General features: G+C 42.0%; 1 protein-coding gene across 9 annotated transcripts in view; it reads right to left on the bottom strand.

The window, feature by feature from the left end:
* The window catches only part of LOC119582521, a gene marked incomplete at its 5' end in the record, with an annotated part of 79950 nt that overhangs the window by 33792 nt on the left and 33658 nt on the right, over window positions 1-12500 (bottom strand). For 7 of the 9 annotated variants that reach the window (XM_037930817.1, XM_037930819.1, XM_037930823.1 and 4 more), the window contains 1 exon segment: window positions 1-170. This exon segment is cut by the window's left edge and continues 19 nt beyond it. In XM_037930817.1, coding sequence (XP_037786745.1) covers window positions 1-170 — 170 coding nt within the window. 9 annotated transcript variants of the gene reach the window in all.

Genomic DNA, 12500 nt, shown 5'->3' with positions numbered 1-12500 from the left:
TTTGAGGCCGCCATATCCGGCGGCGTGGAAGGTGTCTGATTGGCTGAAACTTGGTGACCTTGACCAATGGGCGTGGAGGGGGTGGAGCCGTTGCTTGTGGCCCCGCCCCCATTCGCCTTATGATTGGCTGCCCGGGGCATGACAGTTCGGGTTTTCGGTCGTCGCCAACCCTGTAAAGTGACAAGTACCCAACATAGGAGAGAGAAAAATGTGCCCAATAAAATTAACAAATACAAAATGGTGCGCCACATCAAAAATGTTGGTGCTGCTTAACAGAAATTACTTCTTTTTCTAAAAAAGAAAAAACAAAGTGCTCCGAAAAGAAAATTTGCTTGACAGACCGGGGTGCCCTTAGAGGGGAAAGGGGGTCATGTGTGTCAAAAACTGAACAGAACTAGTCATGGAAGTGAAACACACGCCACGGTATAAAGGAAACAATACAAATCAAACTCTATTAAAGTAAGCACAACATTCGTATCAGCTGCTGTAATAACGATGGTTAAAAATGAAATTGAAGTTTCTTTAATTTCTTGATAATGGCATGGAATGAGAGGGAAAAGAGTTCATAAAAATTCAATTCCATTTCTTTTTCTCTTACAGCGTGGGAAGAGGGTGAGTGTGAACGAGAAGGTGCCTTTCGCTACAGAAGGGGCTAAGAATGACATGCCAGGACACTCGGTGGGCGTGGGAGGGGGATGAGGTCAAGAGACATGGGTTCTTCAGTGCCTCGACCTGTGAATCACACATAATGGATTATACGACACGGGGCAGGAGGATTTGGGTGATTTATCCAGGGTCAAATTTAGGAGTCTACTCAGCTAAGAGAAAGTCATAGCCTGAAAAAAAAGTTCCGGGTTAAATATGTACAAGATACCTTAAACAATACACTTACCAGTGGGAATAACATTTTTACACTAACATATATATGTATTCATTCATTCATACGTGTGTGTATATATATATATATATATATATATATATATATATATATATATATATATATATATATATATATATATATAAATATAGTAGAGAGAGAGAGAGAGAGAGAGAGAGAGAGAGAGAGAGAGAGAGAGAGAGAGAAATGATAAGTCAAAGTGCGAGAAAGGAGGAGCCGTGATCGACTCGCGGCTCCCGAGGATAAGCATAATCGCATTATCTCTACTCCGCACGTAACACTGGGACAAAAGCTCCTTTGAGACGAATATTTTTCACTCTATCGCTGTCGTTGCGTAAATGCACGTATAATCTTTGTGTTGGATGAGGCCGGGACTCTACCTGCGTGCCCTCGCCCTCCTCTCGAGCATCGGGCGCCACCACCATGTTGAGGATCCGACAGCCACCGCGGCGTCACGCCACCAGCTCTTCTGCCGCCCACAAGCCGCCGAGGACAAGCTTGGCACACGTTTCCCCGCCAGAGGTAATGCGGGGAGTCTCTTTATAATAATGCCTACCCCACTGTCTTCAGCAGAGGGTGGAGGGTCTCCCACATGAAAACAAACAAAAGTCCACTATTTTTTTTTTTTTTTTTTTTTTTTAACACGTCTGTTTTCAGTTCACTGCATCACTGAAATCACAAGGTCAATGTGAGGTATACTTTGAAATGGCTTACGAAAAACCAAAACGCATACATTCTGTTGTAATGAAAGAAAGTTTATGCGAAAGGGCAATCGTCTCGACATGCATATCATCGACAGTAACATAATATCAATATTACTTCGTTCCCCTTGCAATTCGAGGACTAATAAAGAAAAGGTCTAAAGTTCAAGTTTCATTTGAAATTAGTTTTTTCGTGTCTCATCTTGAGCCCCCCCCCATCCCCCCCAAAGCAGAAAGCGCAAAGTATTTCAAGAATGCAGTTAGTTTCGAAAAAAAGACGACAGCTGAACGTCTATAGTTCACACCTTTACCCCCCCCCCCCACACACACACACAAACGCGCGCGCCGCTACACGCCTCCGCCTTCGCGAACCAACATTCCACGCAATCTCAACAGTATGTTTACGTCAGAAAATATTTGCATAGTGTCCAATAATTCAATAAACACGACTGGCGCGGCTCGGTGCAAAATTATTCACGGGGCTGAGTGAAGAAGCTGCAAGGGGAGACGCGCAGCAGACAACCCAGACGCTCAGGAAATGATAATGATAACAATGACGATGACTCACTAATAATAGCTACAGATAACATGAAATTAAAAGCGGTGTTAATCCAAACAATGACATTCTTAATGACAAAGAATGGTCTAATAACAGCAACAAACGATATGTAAATGACGTTCGATCTACTCCATACAAAAATGAATCACAGGCAACAGCAATAAACAAATGCACAGAAGAATAAATAAAAATAACCGCACCTCAGTTATTTTGTGTCCACTAGGCGAGCGAACTTTCCTTTACCTTTGTTTCCGTTTCTTCTGAACTTTGTCACTGCAGACGAAATGCATTAAATAAACGCATACACAAAAGCAAACTAAAAATAGTTTCTCACCACAAAAATCCCTCATAAAATGGAGCCTTTTCAGACATTCCCAACAGAGAAGAATGTTGCCAGGCAGAGATGCTGCCTTGAGATTAAAGAGGGTTTTTACGGTACTTATTTCATATTGCATTTAGTCATGCAATCGCAATAAAGATGAAACGTTCAATTACAGATAAATGGAAGCGTCACCAGCAACTAATCGAGTAGATTCACAAGTCGCGGAAAATATATAAAAAATGCAGGTGTTATGTATACATTACATCGAAATATTGCCCACCCCAGTAGATAACTTAACTGACTTGCCATTTAACTTAATCTAATTACGACGATTGCCCAACCCTTCTTAATGACACCGCACCGACAAATCTCGCACTTCAAACACGCTATGCGACTCTAATTTGTCTCTCCAGCTACAATCTTTCTAACTGGTATAACAAACATCATCACTAACATTCTCCCCCCGTAAAGGCCGAACTACGTTACGTCTTCCGTACAAATACAAGCTGGCCTTCCTAGCGACCGCAGATTCCCTTGGCGCAGAGGAACATAAACTTAAGGACAGAGTAACCGCAGGTGGGCAACAGCCTCCCTCCCCCCCTCCCATTTTCCGCTTGCTTCCTTCCTTCTCTCGCCTCGCTTCCCCAGCCACTTCCTAGTCTTGCTCAGTCCGGAAGTAAACATCACGTGCATCATAGCAGCGACTAATGAGTACATATTTTTAATAACAAATATCTTCATTAGGCCTATGTTGTATTTACATACCATTTTCATCCATGCATCGTATAACATGCGATATTTACGCAACTTTACTAAGAGCACGGAAGAATTTACTTCTTGTACACATATTTGGAAAGGTTTGATTTCATTTCGGCAGTTCTCCATCCTAATGTAATCAAAGTGACATAACACTAAATGCTACTTTAAACATATCAATTTCTCTAAACCAATGGCATTTCTGAGAACGAACGATGAACGAGTAACATTAAATATTGACGATTCCAACACAAACAACTAAACACACTAATGAAAGAAAAAAAAATATATATATATATATATATATATATATATATATATATATATATATATATATATATATATATATATATATATATATATATATTGTGGTGGAATGAGTTACTGCCTTTTTACCACGCGAGTTATGCATACGAACCAAGGGGCAAAAACGCATCAATAATTATTTTTTTCGCTCGCACTCACTGTGAAAATCCAAGACTGATATAACACTGATCAATAACAATTTGCTTTGCATGAGGTAGTCCGCAGGTTTGGCAGCGATTCACAGCCAACGTTCCCATGCCAAACTCAGTGTGGACGTGACATTCGCTACTTAAAAAACAATAAAATCTACGTCAGTAAAAAAAAGCAAATCCTGACATAGCATCAATGAAAGCAATATTGCAGAATTCACTCCCTTTTTCACTTCAGTCTGTCAGGCGTCTGAAAGCTTCGAGCGCCGTTCGTGTGCATTGTTTACGTCTGTTGGCCTTCCTCCACTAGGTCTATCACATTTTTTTTCTCTCGAGCAACTGTGTGCACACCATAAAATTCATTTAACCATTGCGTTGCTCTGCCAACTTTATTCCCAAACTATTCACTCTTGTTTTTGAGAACATCAGTTAACAATTTCCTGTACAATACGTTCACTTCGCAGAGAATCCCCGCGCCTTATCTTCCACTGGGAGATAGTAGCTTCGGGTTGTAGGGTCTTGAATTTCAGAGCTCCTTGCGTTGAACACTAGATCAAAATACGATTTAAACACGAGCGCATCCCGTGATCTCCCTACAAACAAGGGTGAGATCGCCAGGCTACACACTTCGATTCGGGCACAACGCGCTGTCGACCGGTTACGAGAGGCACCGGACGCCACGGACTCATGACTCACACTGCCGACCACAACACCAAGCAACACACAACACTCTCGATTTCCTATGTGGCCCTCCTTCACCCCGGCCCCTCGCCAGTCCTCCAGCCACCAACAGCGCGGAGAGCACGTACACACGCGCCCTCGCCACGTGTGCGAGTCAGGTGTGAGCTGTGGCTGACGCGGCCTCTCGCTCTCTCGGTACTGTCGGGCAGTCAGAGCACAACTGTTCTCGTTCGTGATGACGCTGCTACGGGTGCTGGCGACGGTCGCACACACTCACTGGGAACGTGTCTACCTTCCCATAGCCAACATCACTAAGTTCAATGTGCTGACGAGGCATATGGAGGAAGAGCAATATGTTCTGACAATCTGACCTTATCAAGACAGATTCAATCTTCATCTACTGCCGGAACTTTCATACACTGCAACAAAGCGAGAGGAATATTGCAATGCACTACATCACGCTTATTTCTTTTCAACTCCGCTCATTTAATATTTTCTCACCACTGGGCGTGAAAGCCACGCGCGTGGGTGCTGGGGCGAAGCGAGGGGCACACGGCCTCTCGCGGAGCACGAGGCAGGCACAAACACACATGGTCTGAGTCATGTCCGCGTCCGAACACGCCAACTCCCGCTCCATCCGCCATAAACATCGGCCAACCCCGTCACTGTGGGCTTCAAACCTGTTTCCCATTTCTGAGACCCTCCCCCGTGGGTCGATAAGTGTCTCGGCCAGACAGCCAAAGCACGCCCTTGAATTTAACTAGAGCGCAATCTTGCAGTCACAAGCTATTTCAGATTTGAGGCTTAGTCGAAGATTCAGAACAAACGGAGACTTGTACTGCGCACACTGGTCACTTGCGGTTGGTTTAAAAGGAAGACGAAACAAACTTGGGTAAAATAGTAAAATAGTATTTTATCTCATTCGGAATCTTTAAGTCGCCGGTGTCGTACGCGCACCAATTATGTGGCAGGTGTACACGGGGCTGTAAATGCCAGACGGAAGGGGGGGGGGGGGTTAAATATCCGTGCACCTTATGATCCCGTATACTCCTCATACTCTCGCTCTCACTCATAAACACGATTACAGACATATGCGATTATCTGTGTGTGTGTGTGTGTGTGTGTGTGTGTGTGTGTGTGTGTGTGTGTGTGTGTGTGTGTGTGTGTGTGTGTGTGTGTGTGTGTGTGTGTGTGTGTGTGTGTGTGTTTTATACATATGTTTATATATATATATATATATATATATATATATATATATATATATATATATATATATGTATATATATGAAAGGAAAAAACTCTCGTCCGTGCTGATACTATGGAAGAAAAACCCTCAATACAAAAACTAGATTTATTGAAAATGAGACTACAGTTTCGAAATCCACCTGGATTCCATCCTCAGGTCTGAGGATATATATATATATATATATATATATATATATATATATATATATATATATATATATATATTATATATATATATATATATAAAAGGTATGTATGTATGAATGTATATCATAAACATAATCTATTTATATAGTAAATATGCGTGGAGAGCAGCACATCCAGTTCCGGATGAGTAATGCGGGTACATTCACCTCCCGCCACGTTTACGTCATCAACGTTACCGATCACCTGGCGGCGGCGTTGGCTTACCGCAGAAGGGCAAGAAGCTCCTGCACTCATCACTGGGTATTGTACTAATGTGTTAATCTCTCGGGTCGGTTCAGCCTTTCGTGGCGATGGACGTGCTCCTCCCTATAGGTCTGCCTGTATATTTGTTTCTTATAGTTTGAGCATTGAGTCTGGCAAATGAACCATGGCATACTAGAACCTTCGACTACCCAAAACCTTCGTTTATTATTTCTTCTACGACATGACATATGCGTAGCCACAACAAACGAAACTACTGATCTTTCAGCAATAATTTTCAAAGCGCTGCTACAATGAGGTAAAAATCAATAGGGAAGACGGCAAATTGGTGTGATCTGCTGCTAAAGAAGAGTTCCTTTAAAGAGTTCCTTTACCTCGCAGCACCGAAGAAGAATATAGAAATATATCTATATCTATCTATCTATATAAAGGTATATATATATATATATATATATATATATATATATATATATATATATATATATATATATATATATATATAAATATATATATGCATATATACACACATATATATTCAAGAAGAAACAACAGGTATAAGAGATAAGCTTTTTCGAATATTGTATTCCATGGCGCCATCTGTAGTCCCGCTGGCGCCAACTGTCTGGAAAAGTCCTTTTGGCAGCATCTTTTCCTCGGAGAACTCTTCCCTTTGGCGCCATTTCCCGAAGAAAAGATTTCTTTTTGATTTCTTCGAACTGCATGCATGAACAAACTTTCCGTTTTTGTTCATCACTTAAAAACCTAAACATCATACAATGAAACTATATATAATATATATATTATTATATATATATATAATATATATATAATATATTATGATTTTATATTAATAATTATAAACGGCGTATCAACGAAAAACTATAATGAGAGTGTCAGAACCCAAGGAAGCTTCATCCGGGCAACAAACGAGTCCTTTACATGGATGCAAAGAACGGGAAGCGACCGACGAGTTCGCAGAGACGCAGAGCAAGCGGCAGGTGTTTGGGCTGTGATCGATGACCTCCTCTGAAGCACAGCCCGGCGGCCCAAAGGTGGCTGGGCGTATATGCGGGTCGCAGATGATACTGAAATTAACATTAACGAAACAATGTGCCGTTGTGTGCGTGGGCGTACGTAAGCTCCGCGGGTGGATGAGTGTGAACAAATTCATACTCCAACATTTATTAATCTATGAATCATGTAGATGATAGCGATACAACAGAGCCCCGCATTATGTTCAAAAACAAATTTGCATTGCATTAGAATGATTACAGCTAAAGTTAGATAGTAATCAAACAGTAATTAATTCAATGGTAGCGCAACGATTTCTCATTACAGCGAAGGTAAACAAGTTAAGTTAGCTACTCCAAAGAAACTCAAAGAAGGTAAGTCAACTTTTTTTTTAATGACAATTTATTTCTGCTCTACAGCCCAAGGAATATATAAATGCAGATTTGAATTCTACTGGCCGGCGACCTCACACGCAGCACCAAGTTCAACAAAGGAACCCATGTTTTAAATACAAGACAAAGGGTGCGAGGTATCATTGACGGGGGGAGGGGTGGGGAGGGGGGGTAGCAGCGGGAGGGAGGCCATGGGGCAAGGGAGAGGGGAAATCGCTGGAGGGGGGAGGGATGGCACGAATCTCTTTCCACCCTTTCGCAGACGGATATAATCCATAATCCAACCCATCGCAAGTGTCAATATCGCACATGCACCGCGGCGTAAAAGCAAAGCTCTTGCCATAATCCCGCACTCCCTCCCCTTCCCCCTTCCCTATCTCCCCTCTGCAGTGATGCTACGTGAATATGTACAAGTAATCCCCCTCTCAATCCCTCTAAAAAACAAAGTTCCATTCTTTTCTCTCGCTCCCAAAGGAATACGGGTAAAATCGCATTCAATTCCCCTTCTGTTAAAGCCCAACTTTGCATGTCCGGGCACGTAGCAGGTAGGGTGGTGGACGGGTTGGTGGAGAGGGCAGGGAGGGACAAGGGAAGGGATATATGGAGGAGAAACCAAAAACATCAGAAAGAAAAAGAAAGGAGAAAAAATAGGATTACGGGAAGGGCGAAAGAGACGTGAAATGGGTCGCGAAATGGGACAGGTGAGCAGAAGACGAGGAGAAAGGGAAGGATACGAGAGTCAAGGGTTCGGTTAAGTTAGGTTAGGTTAGATTAAACTAGCTTAAGGTAAGGTAGGGTAGAATAGGTAGGTCTGGCTTAGGTAAGGTTTGATGCGATTGGGTTAGGTCCCACATTAAGTTTTCGTAACCATGCTCAGGTGGTCGGAAGGGATATGCGCGCGGAATGATGAGACTGGTGAAGGTATGTATTAATTGTTTTCTTTTTGCTTAGTCACATATGAGAGTAAACTAAGTAAAATGGGAATAGATGAGAAAACGATACGACAATAAATAAATTCTAGAATAAAAATAACATTTTACATTTAATAACTAATATATATGTAGCCTATACATACGTGTATATATACACACAATACTATATATATATATATATATATATATATATATATATATATATATATATATATATATATATATATATATATATTATGTGTGTGTGTGTGTGTGTGTGTGTGTGTGTGTGTGTGTGTGTGTGTGTGTGTGTGTGTGTGTGTGTGTGTGACGTACACACACACACACACACACACACACACACACACACACACACACACACACACACACACACACACACACACACACATGTATGTATGTATACCCATGCATAATATACTTATATAGATATACTGTTCTACGCATATCATCCTGACATACGAGTTATCGTGTCGCGGTCTCTCGTATCCCTTTGCAATTATCCGCATTAAGACACGTAATCTGGAAACGCGATCCTCCAGAGACCCCCCCCCCCTGCTGCGCCGCGGGAAAGAAGGCCGACGAAATCCGACTCCGGAAATTGGAATCATTACAAATACCAGTCATCGTTCGACTGATCTCCCGAAACTTATCGACGTAATAACGATCCTGTACCGATAAATGCAAGAGGGACGGGGAGGGGGAGAGGAAGAGAGGGGAGAGGAAGAGAGGAGAGAGGAGAGAGGGAGGAGAGGAGACGTGAGAGGGGAGAGAGAGAGAGAGAGAGAGAGAGAGAGAGAGAGAGAGAGAGAGAGAGAGAGAGAGAGAGAGAGAGAGAGAGAGAGAGAGAGAGAGAGATGGAGGAGAGAGAGAGAGAGAGAGAGAGGAGAGAGTAGGAAATAACCTAAAGATAAGAAGAATGTTTATTAGGGTGAAGAATTTTCCTCTTAGAATATCAAACTGAACAATTTTCCTCCCGACTCATTCATATGAAGAATCTCTCCCAATATTTACTTCAAAACCCAAGATATTAAAATAATCACATACAGATAAGCCAACAACATACACTCTGTTAAAAAGAAATATGATTAAATGCAATACAACCTCATGATCTATGCATATAAAATTACACGGGATAGCGCTAGGCGAAAAAAAGTACGCAGAATCTCAAATGTATTCCTGGAAAACCGGTCATGCCAGACCAGTTCTTAGCAAAGTGAATGTCAGACCTCGTATCATCATGACATTAGATATATGCCTAATTCCAATATGCGCGGTGGCTTGAGTGTGAACATATCAGGCAGCGGCACCACAAAATGTAATGGAAGATTCAACGTCCTGTGTGTGAAGCCCAAACGTTGACGATTGCTCCGTGTCTTCCAACTGTCGCCACGAACTACTGACCTCGCTTGCATCACTGCTTGCATCGAGTGGGAGCATCAACTCAATCTACTTTTTTCCAAGTAACCCGCTGCTGGTGGCGCTGAACCGTGAACGGTCACTCGGCTCAACGGAAGAAATGCTTCCTCAGCGCGGTGTGTGGGAATACGCAATAATGATAATGGCAATAACTGACAATAATAAGTATAGTAATAATGTTAATAATAATAATAATAAAAATAACAACAATAATAACAGAGACAAGAAAATGGTACGTTTTTTTTACAGGCACACCTGCATCACAAAACCTTCCACCCTGCCTATCTTCCCTTTTTATCCCTCTTTGGCGCTATCTCGCCTTATTTTTCCTCCTCGCACCCTCTACCCTCTCCTTCCCCTGCCCCTCCTCCATCGTGTCTCCAAGCCCCTTCGCCGCCTCATCCTTTACATAAGGTAAAACGAACTGTCCTATTCGCCTCTGATGCCGACCTGTGTATTCTCCAGTACTTGGAAAAAAAACTCACAGGAGCGAGAGGAAAAAGCCGGCGCGGAGAGGGAAATGCAAAGGAATAAAGGGAAAGGGAGAGGAACAGCTTGAAAGGAATTGCAGATAAACATAGATGCATACATACATACATACATAAACACATTACACTTGTACAGATGGATAAACAGATCGGTAGTTATAAATAAATACATCATTATTTATGTGCGTGCGTGCGCCCGCTCGTGTAAATCATTATACAACACACATATTCATATATGTATAAGTAAGTCGCTGCAGTGATGCAAGTTTGTGGGACAATTTCGCTAAAATCGAAGTCAGTTACGGAACAAAACTTCACGTTACAAGTCTAAAAGAATGGGATGTGTTATGGAACAAAAATCTGCTACAAAACTACGAAAAAAATTTCCGACGAATAACAAAGGAAGTAGGAGGATCCACGGAATTCAGAAAAAAAATGTACCACAAAGTTGAAACAAACACACACGCACGCACATGCATACACATACTGCACAACAAAATAAACTATACAGAACAAACGAAACGAGGAAGAGAGCGAGAGCGAGAGTGAGAGGAGAGAGAGGAGAGAGAGAGAGAGAGAGAGAGAGAGAGAGAGAGAGAGAGAGAGAGAGAGAGAGAGAGAGAGAGAGAAGCGATAAGATAAAAGATAAAGAGTAGATAGATAGAGAAAGGCAGACAGTAGAAGAAGTGAGGAGGGAAGAAAAAAAAGGGGAGAATGGCGGAGAGCGAGAAAGAGAGAGAGAATAATAATCGCTCCTTAAATATTCAACACTCCTCTGCAACCAACGCATTATTACTGGGGATATTTGCCCTTCAACATATGAAGGAAATTAAATCCTCTTTTAAAGTGTATCAGCAGTGCGGCGAGAGGGGGCCGGCTGAACGTCCTCCCCTTTAAAATAACCTCTTATGATCCTTAAAGAAAGAAAGAAAGAAAAAAAAAAGACTTTAGCTTAATCAAATTGGCCAATAAAAAGATGCAGATTTGGGAGCAAACACGCCTAAATTTCTCAATAATTCCCTTCGAATCCCGAGCTTTCGAAAATAATAAACAAAGGAAATTAGTCGTTCACCTGTTTTCCGAGCGGGGTGGCGTCTCGGGGGAATAGGAGACGTGTTTTCTTCCTTCTGCCTTCCTCCGCTTCTCCGCGTCCTCGCTGGGACCCTTTCCTCGTCGTTCGGCTTCCATCTTTATCTTCTGTGTGTGCGTGCGTGCGTGTGTGTGTGTGTGTGTGTTGTGTGTGTGTGTGTGTGTGTGTGTGTGTGTGTGTGTGTGTGTGTGTGTGTGTGTGTGTGTGTGTGTGTGACGTCCTATATTCACTCTTTCCCTCGTGACTAGAATCCTTCGGAGATCTGTTCTCTCCCAGCATCGTAATTCCTCTGGGTTCTTCCATGACCTCCAGGATCCTCATAAACTTTAGACTGTCCATCTTCATTCTGACAAACTTTTTTCTTTCTTTTTTTTTGGTAAGTAATATCTTTCTCAGGTCATGTGCACTTAGTTCCTGGTCTTCCTAAATATACTTTTTCCGATTACTCTTAATGGTAGCTCTTAGCTCTCTTTTGTTTTAATCTTATTTAAACTATTTTTATTTATCTATTTATTTTTTGTTATTCCTTTGCAATTTCATTCGTATTTCCCCTCCTTCGCTTTCCCAAAACACCCTGTTTTCCATTTACTCTTTTTCCGCATTTCACTCTCTCTCTCTTTCTTATCATTTCCTCCTTCCCTCCGGATCATTGTCGCCTCTCCTTCCTTTCCCCCGCCCCGTCCCCTCCCTCCTCCCCTCCTGATTAAAGGCGACGTGAAACAGTACAAAACCCCTCCGACCGCCTCCATTAACACTGACGCCAAAATGCCATTAATGCACCTGAAGATTCATAAAGGCCAGGAAATTTTAGTCATTTGGACTTGGAGCAACAAACATTCTTTTCCTTTCACATTTCCCCGGTCGGGCCGCTTTCCACACTCGCTCTCTCTCCTTCCTCCTTCCTCCGATCGCCTTTCAAGCGCCGCTTCTCATCTGAAAGTCTTTGAAAGCACCCGATGCTTGCAGCTCGTGCCACAGTGCTCGCTGCGTGTTATCGGATAGAAATATATTTGCCCCATTAATAAACCTCGAAATGGAAAATCATGAAAAAATTATATATGTATATGTGTATACATATATACATATGTATATATATATATATATATATATATATATATATATATATATATATATATATATATATAA

This window comes from Penaeus monodon, chromosome 16 (assembly GCF_015228065.2).
Source record: "Penaeus monodon isolate SGIC_2016 chromosome 16, NSTDA_Pmon_1, whole genome shotgun sequence".
Classification (NCBI taxonomy): domain Eukaryota; kingdom Metazoa; phylum Arthropoda; class Malacostraca; order Decapoda; family Penaeidae; genus Penaeus; species Penaeus monodon.
The sequence above is the reverse complement of the archived record's forward strand: the minus strand, read 5'-3'. Positions and strand labels throughout refer to the sequence as shown.